We start from the raw sequence: 18,161 nt of genomic DNA, 5'->3' as shown, positions 1-18,161 counted from the left end.
CCCCATCTTGTCCTCCTTAGCCTGCGGAAATCTAAATCAACCTTCCAGGGTCATTTCAAATCTCCTTCCTCTTGGAGCCTGCATGTCATCCACATGCCCACTCTCCCACCATCCATCACCATCTGGTGTTTCCAGAGTACCACCTGTCCATTAAAGCAGGTCAGGGAGTACTGCCTGTGCCTGCGGCCTGCAGCCCGCCGAGCTGGGAGAGGCTCAGATCAGAAGTGAAGCTCGTCTGACTGGTGGGTGGGGACCAGGTGGGCAGAGGCTGCTGCCATTTGCCAGGTAAGGGGAGACTCTCGGAGGTGAGATGGCACAGCTAAGCCTTTTTCACTACGCTATCCTCTTCACCCTCATGGCACCTGGCATGGAGCAGGCCCCTGGTAAATGTTGACTGAATTGATGCTGTTGCTCAAAGGAGAGAAAAAAAACGTGAGGGCATCGAGGGACTGCTATTCCCGATGGGACTGGGGCTTGGAAGAGAAAGGTAGACCAGAAGACCTGGGAAATGGGGGCGCCCTGCCCCACCCATCATTCTCAACATCTTCACCCAGAAAGAGGGAGCAAAGATGGGCCCAAGAACTGCATCTGGTTGTTTCTTTAATTGAATGCAGACTCATTCATAGAAAACAGAAATGCAACCATAGCATGGAAACAGACATTAAACGGAGCTCTGAAAAAAGATCCAGACCCTCCCTCCTCCTCTCCCCAGCCCAAAGGAGAGCTATAAAAACAAACTGAGGAGAATAAAACACATTCCCATCCCCAAGGCAGAGGCCCGACCTGACCTCCCCCGACCTTGGCATCTAGAACAGACCAGGTAGGGCGAAGAGGATCCAAGGCGCAGAGCAGCCAGGGGAACCAGAGCTGGGGCAACTCAGTGTAAACTCCAAGATTTCATATGTGTGCATGTGTGCAACTGACACAGAACTTGGCTGAAGACTGGACGGAAACTTAGAAGCCAGCCCTGGGTCCTAGAGTGAGGCTGGACCAGGGACATAGAGGGGAATGTCATGTCCCTTCCCTGAGCCCCTTTCTAAGATAGGCACTGGGGCTCCCGTGGCCGTGGAGGAGGCGGGCCGGGCTGGGCTCTTTGTATCTCCCCTCCTTCGCCTCTGGACATTCTTGGGCAGGGTCAATGGCACTGAAAGGCCCCCAACTGGGGCTTGGCAGGACTAAGGGCCTGGAAAGAAAAAGGAAGGGAAGGAAAGTGAGTTGCTTTTTCCCTCCAATCCTGGTGCCAACATCAGTCTGGGAGCTGACGGGATACGAAAGTGACCTCTGAATTCAGTCCTTCGATCAAAGGTGGTTCTGACAATGTGGGCTGACGCTCGTTGCTAAAGAGCCAGCCCTGAGCACAGGTCAGAGGTAGGAGGCAGCACTGCCTGGGACCCCTCGCAGGCCTTAGCACCAAAAGCCCAGCACCAGCTGGCCGGTCCCCAAAATCCGACAGCCCCATCCATCCTGGCTGAGCTGAGTGGGCAGTGATGGCAGCCAGGTGCAGACCCAGGAGTAGTGGAGAGAACCCTGGTGCAGGACAGAGAATCAGGCCCCAGACCAGGGCCCTGGAGTGGAAGCTCGGGGAAGAAGAAAGGGCTTTGGGTCCCAGGCCAGGGGGGAGGGGAAGGGTGGGCAGAATGGCAAGGCATGAGATGGGCAGGCAACACTTCCCTCCTTTCTTCTGCAGATGACAAACAGAGAGCTGACGGACGGGGACCTGTGGAGGGCCCCAATACTGAGAAGAAAACAGCAATTTGGCCAACATCCAGGGTTTCAGGGGAGCAGGCCTCCTCCCCAGCAGAGGGCAGGAACAAGGCTCAAGGCCACCCTGTGACTGTCCCAGGCCAAGCCTGGGCTGGACCTCGCTGTCCCATGGCCACCTGGCACTGGGCAGCAGGGCTGGGACTCACGCCCCTGGCACTACGGAGGCTCTGGGCAGTGCGGCAGAGGAGCTAAGGGCCCAGTGAGAGAAGCAAGGGGCCCGGCTCCCACTAGAAGACGTAGATCTTGTCCCGCTGCACTGTGTCCAGGTCGTCGTCCAGTGTCAGCAACACCTGGAGGGCGGATGCGGAGTCAAGCCCAGGAAAGGAGGCCACCTCCGCCTCCTCTCCAGCCTCCCCGACATACCAGGAATGACCCAAACATGGCGATGGAGGAGAGGAAGTGCCAGATGTCGTGGTCATCAAAGAAGTCGAGGAGGATGCAGTCCCGGTTGTGCTCCCGTGACTCTGCAGGGGTTTTCTGGGGTGGAACAGGGAGAGCTGCCTGCTGACACCGCCCAGGGGAGGCTGGGCCAGACCAGCTCCCATCCCCTCCAGGCACTCTCTGTTCCCAGCCCCAGTCCTAGGCTGGAGAGCACCTTTTTTTTTTTTTTTTTTTTTTGTGGTACACCGGCCTCTCCCTGTTGTGGCCTCTCCCGTTGCGGAGCACAGGCTCCGGACGTGCAAGCTCAGCGGCCATGGCTCACGGGCCCAGCCGCTCCGCGGCATGTGGGATCTTCCCGGACCGGGGCACGAACCCGTGTCCCCTGCATCGGCAGGCGGACTCTCAACCACTGCGCCACCAGGGAAGCCCATGGAGAGCACCCTTTTTGAGGCTCACCCCTTGCCCTCATCTCCCACATCTAAGAATTGGCCTTTAGTTGCAGATTGCTCCCTGAGAGCACTGGTCATGATTCCCTTGAAGGACCAGAAGGCCACCAAAGCCTCCTAACTCCGTTCCCTGCCTTGGACTCCGCCCCCGGCTCCAATCAGTCCTCCAGGGCTCCTCCCGGCTCACTTTCTCTCCAAAGCACTATTGTCAGCTCACACAGCCCCGCCCGAGGGTGACAGTAGCCAGGACCTGTGGGCCATGACCCGAGGCCCTCGAGGTCCACCATTATCTCCCCAACCTCCGTCCAGCAAACACTGGCTGGACCTCACTCTGTGTCTGGGGGCCGTCTGTGCCATATGCTGAGACCACAGAGATGACCAGGAAAGCTCCGCAGCGCCCTCAAGGAGCTCACGGTCTTTACCCGGCTCCCAAGCGAATGCAGTCACTGACCCCTAAGCTGCCTCTGCCTCGTTACTCAAGTCACGGCACCTCTGGGCCACAGGGCCCTTCCCCATCAGCCAGGGTCTCTAAAGGCCAAGAGCAAGCCCTGCCTCCTCTAAGCAGCTTTCCTGGACCTCCTAGCTCACAGAAGCCTTTCTGTCCTCTGCCCTCCTACACATCCCCTACCTGTCTAGTCTATTACCCTTCATCTCATGTACCATATTGTAAAGAAAAGCCAGGAACTGACAGTCTCTCTCTTTCTGGAACTAGATTATAAGTGCTTCAAAGGCAGAGACGCGGCCAGACTTCGTTCTGATCACAGCAGGTGCCCTACGAGGCAGAGGGAAGAGCCTGACACCTCTGGCTTCAAACCTCAGCTGTGCCACCACTGGTTGTGTGACCTTGGGCAGGTCACTGGGTCTGTCTGAGCCTCAACTGCCTCATAAGTAAAATGGGGATACTTCCACGCTGGCATGGTGAACGGTAGGAGGACGAAATGAGAAAGCAGCTGTGAAAAGCACGGGCGATGCTCACAAACAATTTTTGAAAAGAGAACTGGCCGTTTGTGGGCTCACGATGAGCCTGTGGGCGACTCCCGTAGCCTCTTGGCAGGAGGACCACTCACCTGCCAGGTGCTGAGCCCCTGGAAGAAGAAGAAGAGTGCAAAGCCCCAGACCACCGAGGTGCAGATGATACAGAGCAGGGGAATGAGCTTGATCCTCTCCCCGCTCCGGAGCTGGGGGGAAGATGGGGAAAAGCAGCCTGAGGGCCCTGCCCCACTTCCTGGCCTGCCCTTGAAGCACCGTCCCAGGCTTTCAGGATGGATGCTTTAGGAAGCCTTCCTGGATCCATCCCATCACCCTACACAGCTCAACTTGTCCCCACACTAGCAGTCTGGTGTCCTCACCCCTGAGGTCCACCCTGGCTGGGCCTCCATCCATGTGCCCAGAACCCTGTGCTGGGGGGTGTATGGCCTGGGGGCTCCTCTCACGTTGGATGGCACGAGGGGCCCTTGGGAAGCACCTAGCCCTCGGAGGCCCAAGCCCAACACACACTCAGCAAGCCCCACCTCCTCAACCCCTTCTCCACAGAACGGGGCTCTTGCCAGCTGTGGCCTCAAGTGCTACCAGTTCTACGGGCCATACTTAGAATACAGAAGGGGCTCAGGAAACGGGTCTGAGGATATAGCTGGCTCCCGGGGAGTACGTGCAAGAGACTAGCCTCTCCCCTCCTCAAGACTCAGTAGCCTGGAGAGGTGGACAGAAAAATTCTCACTCCCTCTTGGTGCTGCCCCAGGGAGGCTGTGCCCATCTCCCTCCCCACAAGGCAGAGCAGCTGGCTGAGGGGCTCAGCCATCCCCGCTCACCTTCATAATGATGTAGAAGGCAAAGTAAAGAAGCAGGTTGCAGATGCCAATGGCCAACAAGTAGGAGGCAAAATCATTGGGACGCATGATGAGCCCATAGGCAGCCCTGGCAGGAGGGAGGAAGAGCTGGTGAAGCAGGGGAGGAGCAAGGAAAGGGCTCTCCCTCCCCACCAACCCATGTCTTATGAGGATGTGGGGCTGGGTTCAGAGGCCCACAGAAGATTCTAGAACCCCAGGGGCCGACACCTCTCTCTCCAGCCCCCATGTCTCATGCCCAAATTTGTCCATGTTCCCCACGGAAGCCCATGGCTGGCCAAGCACCGAGCTGCCCACCCAGCCTGGCTACACAGATGATGGCCGGACTCACAGTGACCAGTTGATAATGTTGCCCATAACCAGCAGCACCATGCGGTCCTGGAGGGAAGCAGAGACAGGGGAACTGAGAGACAGGGAGAGAAGTGGAGGGAGGCCCATCAGAGGGTCCCCACCCCGCCCCTGGACTCTCAGCTGCGCTCCGAGTGCCCCCCAGTGGAGGGAAGAGGAAGAGTGGAGATAGAGGAGGAGGGGCCCGGGGAGCTGGGCAGGTACCACGTAGAGGGGCCCGCTGCACTGCCGGATGCAGTCCGTGTAGAGCACGTGGAGAATGCGACGGCAGATCCCCGAGTCTATAAGAAGGGAAGGTGCTGAAAGGCACGGGCACCCTTTTGTCCCGGCCCCTGGTCTGTGCCAGCTGAGAGGACCCAGGGCCTCTCGGGGGCACAGCTGTGCCAAGGCCTCATTGAATTCCGTACCCAGTGACTCCCCTGGGCCCCCTGTGAGAGGGCAGAACCCAAAAGTCTCCCGTGAGAACAGGTCCCCGAGGCCACCAACCCCAGCAGGCCCCAGGCGAGCGCTCACCCAGCTTCCAGCGGCCCATGTAATAGAGCTGTGTGCTGAGGAGCAGGGTGGCAATGATGTGAATGACCGAGAAGATGACCCAGAATGCTGTGTTCCCTTTGCCGAAGACCTGTTGGGGCCACCAAAGGCAGGGCTGAGGAGAAAGCTGCTCTCCCGGCCCGCCCTTCCTCTGGGAGAGCCGGCTCTAAGCCCACCAGGCTGGGAGGGCACTTTAGGGAAGGAGCAGGGCTCTCTCCTGCAGGGGTGGACGGGGGTGTGTGCACACGTGTGCACCTTTCCTACGGGTGAGCAGAGCAGGCCGGGGCCTCACCACGCCCAGCACAGAGAAGAAAATGACGATGGCCAAGCAGGCATAGGCGCTGTAGGCACTGGCGTTGATGTCTGGGTGCCGCTTCTGGTACAGCTTCAGCATGCAGAGCCCCGCGATCATGTACATGAATGACGTGTCTAGGTGGAGGGACGTGGACGTGAGCTACGGAAACATCTGCGGAGCCCGGGCACGGAAGCCCGGTCCCCACACCTCGTCACAGCCACTGAGCAAAGCTGGAGGCGGGCTGGCGCTTGAACTGCAGCTCCTTAACTGTCCCTGCCACGCCCCACTGCCGCCCCACTGGCTGTCACCCACAGTCTGACTTCCCCTGACGACAATGACAACTTAGTCCGAGCACTCTGAGATCGGGGACTGCATCTGAATTATCTTTGTTTTCTCAGTGCGTGCACGTGCCTTTCCATAGGAGAGGCTTGAGAGATGCATGAAATAGCATCCAGACACTTATTTTCTACAAGCTAGGATGCGTGTTCACACAGGTCCTCCAGCCCTGGAGTCGCCCACATGGCTGTATCTTGGGGATCCCAATCCCTGCGGGTGAATGGGGATGGCAGACTCAGGCAGATTCCTGTTGAGGTTCAGCCAGGGAAGAGGGAGGCCCCGCTCACCAAACTGGAAATTGGTATAGTTGGGGCAGACGTGATAGCAAGCGCTAAGTAGCCCCTCCATCATCAGGGCCGTGCCCATGGCATAGAAGAGGCCAAAGTGTTTGGGGATCCCACATTCCTGTTGCGGAGAGAGAAGGGAAGGGAGAGATGAGGTAAGGCGGGAAGGGAGGAAGGAAGGGGCCCTAAAGAGGGAGATCATGAGAAAGGAGTGGGATGGGGGGTAGAGTGGGTATTTAGCAAGGGCAGGGCCGGGCAGGGCTGGGCACAACAAAGCTGGGCAGGATAAGACTGGACAGGGCTGGGCAGGGCTGGGCTGGGCTGGGCAGGGCTGGGCAGGGCTGGGCTGGGCTGGGCTGGGCTGGGCAGGGCTGGGCTGGGCAGGGCTGGGCTGGGCTGGGCTGGGCTGGGCAGGGCAGGGCAGGGCAGGGCAGGGCAGGGCAGGGCTGGGCTGGGCTGGGCTGGGCTGGGCTGGGCAGGGCAGGGCAGGGCTGGGCAGGGCTGGGCAGGGCAGGGCTGGGCTGGGCAGGGCAGGGCAGGGCTGGGCAGGGCAGGGCTGGGCAGGGCTGGGCAGGGCAGGGCTGGGCTGGGCTGGGCTGGGCAGGGCTGGGCTGGGCAGGGCAGGGCTGGGCAGGGCAGGGCTGGGCAGGGCAGGGCTGGGCAGGGCTGTGCAGGGCTGGGCAGGGCCCCGCCTGCTAGGAAGGGTCTGAGGCGTCAGCGGGCAGGCGAGCGCTCCTCACCAGGGCGTAGAGGTCGTTGCGCAGCAGGGCCCGGTTGTGGTTGATCTCCCGCTGCAGGATGACCAGCAGGAAGAGCAGCCCCAGCAGGATGTACCCCAGGTTGCTGAGGATGTTGTTGAAAGCGCTGGAAGGGGCGACAGCGGGCACGTTGCCTCGGCCTCATGCCCTGGCCACTTCCCCACCCGAGGCGGGCATTTGCAGAGCCCCTGCCCCTGCCCTGGTTCACCGTACGACGGGAAAAGGGGCCTCCTCCCAAGTGGATCCCCACCTGAGGTTGCCTAGAGGGTGGGCGCAGAGGAAGTTGTAGTAGCAGATGTCCTGGTTCCCTGTGACATTCACCACCTGCAGCGGGAGCAGGGAGGGGGCACTGCTAAAGTGCCTCAGTCCACAGCCTGCGCCACCACCAGTCACGTTCTGCAACGGATGGGAGGTGCCGCCACGGCCAGCACATGTGTGCACTTGACACCAGCAAGCCCCATTTTTGGTAAAGTCACTGCCCCCCTCGCTAGGTGTGGCTGAAAACCCTGAGGCATGACCATGACGGAGGTTCTTGCCCCACAGTACAGAGAAGAGGGAAGGGAAACCGAGACTTACAAAGTCCCAGCACTTTCGTTTCATAAATCCCCATGACCTGGGGGAGGTGCCACCATTGCTGGCATGCTGCCCCCATTTTGCAGATGAACCGACTGAGGCTCAGGGAGGTTGAGTGACTTGCTCAAGGCCACCCAGATGGTAAGGCAGAGTTGGGATGGGAACCCGGGACCCATGACCTAGGACCTGTGCTGGCTCCAAAGCCGCAGGCTGGAAGGCTCTGCACTGGGGCATTGTCCCAGCCTGTGGCAGCTCCTCGAGGGCATTTAGCATGGGCCCTGGGGAGCCGGCCCCTGCCCGCTCACCGTCTGGTAGGTGATCACCAGCTGCACCACAGGAAGTGCATAGAAGACAGCAATGGTGGCAATGTTCCTGAGGAGTGGGAGGGTGGCGGTGAGGTGGCAGCACCGAGGAAGAACCCGAGAACCCACCGCACTGTCCTGCCAATGACAGGAAGGCCGGCCTGCTCCGCCCACTCACCAGAAGTAGATCTGGTACTTTTTCCGCAGGACGCGTTTGTCCTTGCGTGCCAGGTCAGCCACGCAGAGGTATTGCTGGGGAGAAGCTGGAGTGAGCCCCCTGCCCCACTGCCCCAGAGAAGCCCCTCTCGCCCAGGTTAGAGGAGGACATGGGGGGGCCTCCCTCCCACAGGCCAGAATTCCAGCGGGCCGGGTTCTGGGCAGTCCAGAGGGCTGGGAGCCGAGTCAATTTCCCCTGGAATCTGTGCCACCCCAGCCAAGCTCCTTCCCTTTGCTTTCATAACATGCCACCCAGTGGGGAGATACGCTGGGGCTGAACACACAATCTCCCTTCATTGGGAACCCGTGACCAGGGCCAACCCACGTGGGGTCACACCTTGGTGCGAATGACATTCTTGTCTGAATCGATGTCGGCCAATGTGTCATAGTCGTCCTCCTCCACAGAGCTCATGGAGTCCAGTCGTGGCCGGGTGCCCACAGGATCAAGGGAATGGTCTGGGGCAGAAAGGGGAGAAGGGTAACCTAGTGGGCACAGAACCCAAGGTCTGTCCCCACCCACCTGGGACAATTGTCACAATTACTAGGCAGTGGGAAGAGGCAAACTGTGGGCTCAGAGCGGGGTTAGAGGTGGGCTCAGGCCTGGGGAGGAGGTATCGGGTGCTCCTAAGTCCTTGAGGGCAACAAGGGTGGACTCTGCGAAGAGGCCACCAAACAGGGACCGCTCCAGCCCTGCCACCTCACTGAGCTAGGCTTCCAGGCCAGGACACTGAGCAGACCCCGGGCCCCAGACATGAGCAGCAGGACTGAATTTGGCAGAAGTCACGCTGATTAGAAGATGCCCAGCTGTGTGGGTTCTGAGAAGACACTGCCTTGGCCCCCACTGGGTAAAGACCCAGTGGGCCCTGGGGTGCAGGCAAGGGTAAGAGGCTGCCTCCTCTCTAATCCTTTATCCTGTTCTTTTCTTGTGCCTTCGGAAGCTTCCTCCTGTAACCTTGCTGACCAAAGGCCCCTGGGGCCAGGACATGACACCCCGGCCCATGAGCCCCAAAAGGCCAGAGAGTGAGGTGCTGGGAAACACAACAGCCAACCAGAATATCTGGCCTGGGGGAGGCTGGGGTGCCAGCTTGCCAGCATCAGGGGCCAGTGCCTGCCTATCTCAAAAGACACACGAGCTATTGGCATTAGATGGGCATTAGATGGGGAAGCCATGCACAAAGCATCTTTCTGGTCCTAGAGCCTTCTGGCTCCAGTCAACCGCCCTGGCAGGAGCTGATTGGTAGAGCAGCACTCGCCCTCCCCACATCTACCCATGGCAATGCACAGCTGCCGCATCTGGCCAAAGGGGAGGCGCCGCTTGAACTGGTCGTGCCCTTCAAAGGAAAGGGAAAGTTACCGGGGAAGTGGGACCAAGGAGAAAGGGATGAAGGAGGAGAGGGGTGGGGAGACAGCAAGCCCTTCCCTGGTTCCAGCGTCTGGCAGAAGAGGCAACTGCCCACCGTCACGGTTCATGCAGCCAGCACCAGCCCTGCACCGCACAGCTCTGCCCCGCCTGGCCCACTCACCCTGGTAATTGTAGGAGAGGTCCCCAGGGCCCGCGCTGCCAACCAGACCGTCGGTGGATCCAGTGGAACCGGAACCATTCTCTGTAGGGAATAGTAAATGGTGAGGCAGGCAGAAGAGACCTCAGGGCAGGGGACTCTGGACCCGTCTCCAGGGGGCGCCGAGGAGGCCACCCTGGAGGTGGTGGCCCGGCGAGTGGGCAAGCATGAGCTCAAGTGCGGACGCGTACCAAAGGAGCCGTAGTTGTAGCCCTCGTACGGGGAGCTGCCAGGGAAGGAATCAGCCAGGACCCGAGGGTGACCTGCAACAAGAAGTCAGGGACCCCTTACATGACCTTCCTCACCTGCAGGGTGCTACCGGGCTAAAATGAGAATGATGTACCAGGAAATCTCTTGCACATATTACAGTAGTTCAGTATTTAGCATACTGATTAATATTCAAAGCCCTCTGTTACCATGAAAAATTAAATATCATAGAGTATATTGTGGTTATTAAAGTATGTATGTAATACACTTTAAAGGTTTTTCAACAGAAATGTTAAAACAAATTTGCAATGCTTAATTATTCTGTTTCTAAAAATTCAATAAACTATAATTTATGAGTCATAAAAAAAAAAAGAAAAAGAAAGAAAGAAGTCAAGGACCCCTTAGCCTTGGAAGCAGAGAGAGGCTGCAAGCCAGGGAGAAGGGGGAAGGAAGAATCCAAAGAGAGACACAGAGGGGCCATGGCGGCAGCAAAGAATAAGAACCTATACCAGCAAACACCTATCCCACCACCACCACCTGCCCCATTGGAAACTCTCAGCCTCCTCTTTCCTCCCTAGAAAGACAGCAAAGTCAAGGAATTGACCATCTAAGTTACCAGCAGCAAGGACAGACCAGCATCAGCCTGCCCGGGTCCCACCCAGACACCCCTCTACTTCCCCTCCCCCTCCCCACTCTGGACTCCAGCTCCTCCGCCCACAGCACCTGGAGCTTACCAAGGAGAGAAGCTGAGAAAGAAGGTCCCAAGCAGGAGGGAGGATAGAGAGAGAGGGGTAGAAGAAGGGGAAAGAGAACGAAAGGTTAATAATCCCAGAGACGGTGAGTCGCATTCTCTGAAGCGGCAGACAGCGTACCTAGACTCAGACACTGAATGAATCAAGTGACAGTCTTTAAGGCAGACACATTAGGGACCAACAGGCACACTGCCCCAGCCCCATTTCCACCTACAGTGTTACTCCCTATCTGAACATCCAGAAGCCCTCAGTGGGACCTTCCTCCTCCAACCCCCAAGGGAACCATCCACCACTATCCCCACCAAACTACAAAGCAAACAGCCCACCGACCCAGACCCTCTGGAGGTACCACTTTCTGGGCAGGCTCGGTCCACGGCCACCAGAAGGCTCTTCTTCCTCTGCCTGCAGGGACGGAATCCAGAGACAAACCAGAAGGGCAGCCGGAGGATCCCTCCTATGCTGGGCTGGCCTGCCTTCCACCCTCTCCACCCCATAACCCTGTCCTCCATCCATGATCCCAGGGGTCCTCCCAGGCTGGGAAGCAATGCGGGGTCTCCCTGCTTGGGAAGAAGGTTGAGGGGCGGGGTTGGTTTCCAGAGCAGAGGCCCAGGGACCTCAGACCCTCACAGGGACCTGCATTCCTATGCCTCGTGGATGGCGATTATCCAGGGCCACACAGATCCTGCCAGGCCATTTCCCCATGCCTGACCTACCCCAGAGCAGGGGAGGGCCCAGCGGTCCCACTTTACCTCCAGTTCTCCCAGCAGGCCAGGAGCACGGTAAGCAGGTAGAAGGAGAGAAATATGCCCAGGCAAAAGAGCATACCGCCAACGTAGGCCTCGGCTGTGGGCAGGGAAGTGGGAAGGAAAATACACCAGTACTTTCCAAGCCTGCCCATCACAGCACGCAGGGCCCAGGCTCATCTCTCTCCACGTCTCCCCTCAGGTGGAATGACCCAGCCAGTGCCAACAATATGCCAAACTCGACATGATTCATGGCTCTGCTCACACAGCTCCCTCTGCTAGAACTTTCTCCCCTACTTCTTTCTCCAAGACCCCTCCTTGACTTAACCTTCAAAACACAGCTGAGGAGCTGTGTCCTCTAGGAGGCTTTCTCTGCCCTGACCTCCCACAGCGACTGTCCTGGGTTCCTCACAGCCTTCGGCACCCTGAATAGCAACAGGCTCTAGACAGGGGCACCCTAAGGACCACAGCTAGAGCACAGCACCAAGCACACAGAAGGGACTCAAAACAAATGTGCTGAATAAGGAATCCATGTAGGAGAGGCAGCTTCTTTCCCCTTCCGTCACAATCCTTTATTTTTATCTTATACTTTCCAGTTTACAAAGGGCTCTATTCAATCACTCAGTAAACATTTATCGAGCATGACTAAGGGGCCTGGAACTTTCCTACTAATTTTGTGCTAAGCCGACTTAGTGAGACTAATAGAGACTAACAGATTCTATTACTCCTGTTACAGAGATGGGGAAACTGAGGCTCAATGAGATTACACTGCCCACAGTGGCAGAGACAGATCTAGAACTCAGTCCCTCAATCTCTTTACTCATGGATGCTCCAAAGCACATTACTCACCCTCCCGCCGCCCCCCCATCCCCCCATCCCCCGTCATGAAGCCCTCCAAGACCACTCCTCCTTCCTACCCTGTCAGCCTGCTCGAGTAGGTCCTCCTCACCCTTCCCATTCAGAGAACACTCCCTACCCCAGGCCTGAAAGAAGAGCCAGTGGCCAGGCCATCCCCACTCAGCCACCCACACTCACACGTGACTGCTCGAGAGACCAACACTGACAGGGTTTTCTGGCGGTGCCCCTGATCGACCGGTTCATCTGGAAGTAAAATGGCAAAATGGCAAACCAGTGCCTGCCTGGAGCTTGGCTAGAGTTGGTGGGACCAGGCCTGGGAGAGTCTGGAGCCAGAAACCCACATCCCATCAGATCCAACAATCAGCCACACAGGCTCTTTTACCTCCCAGGAAGTGTCCAAGCCCTCCCACCCCTGGCCAGGCCCAGGGCACAAAATGTACCTTCTATAAAGGGGTAGAAAGGCAGGGAGCCTCCACAGGCTTGGTCTTCAGTTTTCACCACCACTACCACGTAAAAGCTGTTGCTGGGGAAGTCTTTGCGCTGCAGGGTGAGGACGGTGATAATGGCAATGATGGTGACGATGAGGAGGACGGTAAGGATAGTGATGACGAAGATGACTGCCATCATCACAGCACCGTCATCATTTGTCATCGCCATCACCATCCTTTTCTGAATGCCTAACCCTGTCTGGCCTGAATACACAGTGTCAGGCCAGACACTATGCTAGACTCTTTGCTCATATATTATTTTATTGAATCCTCACAAAGATCCTTACGAGTAAGTACTATCATTATCCCTGTTGGACGTTAGCTTAGGGTCACACTGCCAGTAAGCGGTAGAGCCAGGATCATCTGACTCCAGAGCCCGTACCCTGCACTAACACTACTGCCAGGTGAGCAAATGAGGGTATGCCCCATCATCATGGAACCCATGGGTGCCCTATTACAGCCTGGGCATCAGTCAGGAGAAAAAGTGGAGGGGCCGTGGTGCCTCCATCAGCTGCACACCTGGATGTCGTGAGCTGAACACATGCCTCTCCCTCCCTGCCCCCAGCGCAGGCTTCAGCCTTTGCCAAGGGCAGCCCTCATCACCAGCCAGGGCCCTTTCCTCTCCCAGCTGTGGTGAATGAAGTGTACAGAGCAGCCATAAAGGGTACTCTGCTCTTTCCTGTCCCCAAAGGCAACTGGGATTGTGATTCAATGCTTGCATATATCAGGGGACCCAAAGTCTCAGGGACTGGACGGCCAAGACTCAGTCCTGTGGGTAGGGTAGGAATGGGGCAGGGGAAAAGAAGAGAGGGTTAGGAAAGCTAATCACCTGGCCACATCCCCCATCGGGCCATGCCCATTTCCTACCTGCACGGTGATGGCTGCCTTCTTGGTCATAGTCTGGTACATGCCAATGAAGGCTACGTTGTTGTCTAGGTCATAGACAGGGCACTACAGAGGGAGGAGGGGACAGACAGATGGGCAGGGTCCTGGGCCCTGTCCCCTCTCTTCAGCAGCCCTGCTATCCACTGGTGGAGAGTAAAAGGGCAGGTTACTTACCAGGACATCCTGGATGGAGATGACTGAGCAGGGGAAGGCCTCGTTGGAGGTCACCTTGACAATGACTGAGTCCACTCCTTCCGGGAACTCATACTTGAAGTACTGAGGGCATAGGGAGGGCGGGGAGAGCCCCATCCCATGAGGATGCTCTCTTTGCCCCTCTAGAAGGGAAGAGTGTGAATCCTCCCAGGGTTGGGCAGTGGAGGCTCTCTGGGAAGAAAGGCCTTGCCCACAAGCAGGTCCATTTCCCATACACCACTCCCCTCAGCCTCAGCTGGGCACTCAGGACAGTGCCCAAGGGGCAAGTAGGAAAGATGGCAGCCAGACCCCATGTCTCTGCACTTCCTATACTGTGTGTTCCCCGCCACCTTAGGGCAAGTGCTCCTGCTTCTAGAGAGTCCTCCACAGAGAGTACAACCAACCTGAAACTCCTGGCAAAGAGTGCTGACCACTCCCACCCCCAAGTTCAAGCTTCCCCATTTCTCCTCTGGAGGGACCGTTGACAGGGAGGTCTTACCTGGGGCTGCGCCGCCGTGGTATTAAAGCTGAACTGCTCTCCGGTCCTGTGGGGCAGAGAAGAGCCCCCCACCGTTACTCCCAGAGCTTGTGAAGGAGGCCAGTCCCGTGGCCCCCTCGCTCTCCCCTGCACACCTGAGCACGAAGTCATCCATTCGGCTGACGCGGAGCTGGTACGTGGTGTTGACTGGTGACAGGGTGGACACATCCACGTAGAAGAACTGGACCTCGGACTCATTCTTGGTGGGGGGCTGACACAGCGTTCGTTCCACCTTTTGGTAGAGGTACTTGCGCTGAAACCTATGGTCCGAGGCAGAGATGAGACATGACTACGGTTCCATGACAGCCAGCACGCCACTCCAGGGGAGCAGAGCCCCAATTCCTCCGCTCTGGTCCCACTACCTCCCTACCCCACCTCCACTAGGCTGACAAGCTCCAGGTCAGCTGGCTGGGCCCTTGTGCCGTTGACCAGCCTCCTGGCTCGGGGAATGGGGAGGAGAAACAGAGGGGCACCCAGGTGGTCGGGGGCCCTGGACAAGGCCCTGAGTGAGGCTCTGGGCAAGGCCTGGCCTGGGCCTAGCCCCCCTCCCTGGTCCCCAGGTCCTACTCACATCCCTCGCAGGATCAGGGGCACCTGGAAGGACACCACCGCCTCCTTCTGGCGGACCACAAACAGCAAAGGAGCCCCCTTCTGCTTGTTCAGGACATTCACGGACACTCTCACGCCCTCTGTCTGCAAGATGACACGGAAATGTCCCTAAGTCAAGCCCGTGGTGACTCTAATTCTGCCAGGGGAACACATGGCTCCAGAGACTGTGAGCTCTGCCCTCCCTCAAGCAGACGGCTTTGTGCTTTCCCCATCCAGGTCGAGCTGGGGAGCTACTTATGCCCCTTCATCTGCCAGAGCAGCCCCCAGACTCCAGGAGGGACTTAGGGGAGAGGATGGGAAACACAATGGAGACCTCAGGCATCCCCAGCATACCCCATTGCTATAAAAGTTCACAGATGCACATGCCTGCACACACATGCGTCTGCACACACGTGCATGTACACACATGCGCACACACAGGGACACGGGAGAGCAAGAAGTGCTCCCCAACCTTCTTCCTTGTGAGCCAGGAAGTTCCTATTCTACAACTCATCTGGCAGCCAGAGGCCACGGGGAGGTGGGGAAACAGGGATCGTTGAAAGCCAAGAAGGCCAAGTTCTATCCTTAGCTCTGACCAAGGGATAGGGCTGTGGAAAAGTCACTTCACATCTCTGAGCCTCAACATCCCCCTCTATAAAATGGAGAGACACTCCCACCATTGGCACTATGGAGGAAAGTATATAGGACAGTCGGAGCTTAAAGAAAAAAATAAAATAAAATAAATCCTGGGATTGCTTGTTATTGGGCTGCTGAAACCCAAGCCCTTAGGGCAGCACCTCCCAGACGGATAGAGGCCACCGTTCTCAGGGTAACCCCACATATGGGGGCAAAAAGAGAAAGGACTCTAAGTTGGATGAGATCAAACTTCAGAGAACCAGGCACTGAAGGCAGATCCTGGCCTGCCATCAAAACCCAATCCCTCCCCATTCTGAAAAAAAAAAAAAAAAATCAGATTCCCATTCTGAACTCCACCACTTCTTAGTAAATCCAGTCCTGGTGAGAGCTGAGCAGGAGACCGTGAGCCAGGCTGCAAGAGTGCTCCAAATCTCAGCCCTGCCTGGGGTCTAGGCTTCCCAGACCTAGCTGTGCCCATGTTCAACTCACAGCTGGGGAGAAATGAAAGAGAAATCAGGGTGAGGAAGCTTCTCCATGGTAGGCAAACTCCTTCTCCCCTCCCACCCAACCTGGGGTTGGCTGTATCTCCACCACCTTCAACTTACAAGGCCAGCTGTCTTTCCAAGGGAAGGAAGAGGGCTGGGAAGTTCCCAGCAGTTACAGCAGCCTGGGAAGTCCTGCATTTATTTCCCTGGGGAGTCTCAGTTAGAACTCCCTGGAGGCAGAGCCTTTCAGTTTGGGCCTGTCTCATCCCCCTGGGGTTTTCTGGGCCAAGCCCAGTAGCAAGCCTGCTTCCTTGCTCCCAGACCCCACAGCACTGTCGGACTCTGGGTGCTGGGTAGGGAGCAGGCCAGTCCTGCTCAGACTACAGCTGGTAGAAAGGAAGGGATCAAAGAGAAGATTGGAAAGAGGCAACTTCAGAAACTGTCCACTGGTAGCTTCAGAACAAACATCCCTGGCAAAGGAAGAAGGGCTGGCAAGAGGGTCCAGCGTGGTTCTGGGAAACCCAGTGGGGCGGCTGTTCTTGGGGACTGACAGCATCGCGGAACCCTGGTCCGCTAGCCCACGCACCACCAGCCCCAAGCCCAGCCCCTTCCCTCACCCGGTTGCGGGTCACAGTATGGTTGAAGGTGTAGATGTTGACCAGCTCGCTGTTGACCTCATCCACGTAGGTGCGCTCAAACTCGGCGTCTTTCTGCGAGACGTTCTTAGGCCCCAGAACCCCCAGATGGCTCTCGACCGAGGCCACCAAGAGTGCCAAGAAGGGCAAGCCCAGAGCGAACATGGCCCCGGCCGGGCGGCAGTGGCGGCAGCAGCGGCGGCGGCGACGATAAGCGACAGGTCACCTCCAGGGCGGGTTGCGGCTCTGGCCGCAGCTTCCAGCATCTCACCAGGACCAGAACTTTAACCTCGGCCTGAGATTAGGAAACGGTCCCTCCCCTGGAGCCGCAGACGCGCTCTCAGCGGCCAGGGAGGGGATGGGGCGGCTGGGAGGGGGTGGGGAGGGGTTGGGGTACGGGCCACAGGAAGGGGCCCCAGCTCGCGAGGGGCCGAGCACGGCTGGGAGACCCGGCGGGCGCCCGCCAGGGCCGTGACAGCCCGGAGGCGGCTAGTTGCTGGGAGCCTGGAGACGCCGGGAAAGGGGAGCGAGGGAGGGAGGGAGGGAGGGCGGAAGGGAGCGGAAGCCGGCGGCGGGGTCGGCCGCGAAAGGAGGAGAGTCTGAGGGTGAGGGTCGTGATAGGTGGTAGCAACCCGACGCCGCGCGGCGCGGCGAGTTTCTGGGGCGCCGGCTTCCGTGCTCAGAACTCCGGGGAGTGAGCAACGCCGCGGGGCGGTAAACAGCAGGGCTGCCGGCCCGCCCGCTGACGTCAGGGGAAACTGACACAGATTTAAAGGGCCAGGCTTCGGTTTGGGTCTTAAAGGGGACGCCGCTTTCCAGCTGGAGGCCTTCTCCCACTCCTATCCTGTTACCGGCTCCTCTTTCATTATCCTGACCTTCTCTGGAAGCTCACTTTGGATTAGATGGATGTTTCCGTGAAGGATCTCCAAGTGTTGGATTCTTGTTGACAAATTCTCTTTTTCACACGTAAGGGTCACCCTCACCCCCACCACTACTGCCATTACCACTAACATCCTCCACCCCTGGGACGTTTTTTTTTCTCCCAATTATCTTAAGAAAAGAAAAATTTCTAAGAACTAGGAAACTGCCCGTGGAGGGGAATCCGAGACAGAAATGCCCGAGGAACCCTGTGCGTTCCCGCCTCCCACTGCAGCGGCCACACAGCTTCAAGGATGCCTTCAAGCTCGAAGGGTTGTTTCTCTGCTGGGGCAGCTACAAAGCTCGTTGAAAGAAACTTCTACAAAATAGTTTGGCACCACGTCTCAATGAGCTTAAAGAGCTTTACACTCTTTGACCAAATAATTCCACTTCTGGGATGCTATCCTAAGGAAATAAGAAATACAGATTAAAAAAAGCGTGGGCAAATATCCTTATCACTGTGATCCTTATAATACAAAGTTTAAATGGAAGGAAACAGCTTAAATGTCCATAATGAGGGAGTGCTTAAATGTACTATTATCATGAAGCCATTGAAAGTGATGCTTAAGACATTAAGGGACATGCAAGCAGAGAATTCA

The 18,161-nt window shown here is 57.6% G+C and overlaps 1 protein-coding gene across 3 annotated transcripts; it reads right to left on the bottom strand.

Annotated features, from left to right (window-relative positions):
• Positions 1 to 583: 583 nt before the first annotated feature.
• Positions 584 to 17,305, bottom strand: SIDT2 (SID1 transmembrane family member 2). Of its 3 annotated transcripts, XM_022559129.2 has the most exons (26): positions 16,627 to 17,299; positions 14,872 to 14,993; positions 14,396 to 14,560; positions 14,262 to 14,307; positions 13,745 to 13,846; positions 13,553 to 13,636; positions 12,638 to 12,737; positions 12,375 to 12,440; positions 11,346 to 11,439; positions 10,946 to 10,998; positions 9,829 to 9,900; positions 9,602 to 9,682; positions 8,416 to 8,534; positions 8,041 to 8,114; positions 7,866 to 7,932; positions 7,238 to 7,311; positions 6,970 to 7,093; positions 6,233 to 6,350; positions 5,607 to 5,743; positions 5,297 to 5,405; positions 4,988 to 5,064; positions 4,767 to 4,813; positions 4,400 to 4,505; positions 3,659 to 3,769; positions 2,128 to 2,241; positions 584 to 2,054 (listed from the first exon to the last, which is right to left on the bottom strand). In XM_022559129.2, exons 1-26 carry the CDS (start codon positions 16,807 to 16,809, stop codon positions 1,992 to 1,994), a joined length of 2,508 nt encoding a protein of 835 aa, XP_022414837.1. In that variant the 5' UTR covers positions 16,810 to 17,299; the 3' UTR covers positions 584 to 1,991. The 3 variants fall into 3 exon arrangements, with proteins under 3 accessions (XP_022414837.1, XP_089771690.1, XP_089771691.1); XM_089915564.1 differs by lacking the exon at positions 3,659 to 3,769 and having other exon boundaries at positions 16,627 to 17,305; XM_089915565.1 differs by lacking the exons at positions 7,238 to 7,311; positions 7,866 to 7,932 and having other exon boundaries at positions 16,627 to 17,302.
• Positions 17,306 to 18,161: the final 856 nt, after the last annotated feature.

Source organism: Delphinapterus leucas, chromosome 7, assembly GCF_059928025.1.
Source record: "Delphinapterus leucas isolate spDelLeu-1000000601 "Yukka" chromosome 7, BTC_Dleu_Yukka2, whole genome shotgun sequence".
Lineage (NCBI taxonomy): Eukaryota > Metazoa > Chordata > Mammalia > Artiodactyla > Monodontidae > Delphinapterus > Delphinapterus leucas.
This window is presented reverse-complemented; position numbering and strand designations above follow the sequence as displayed.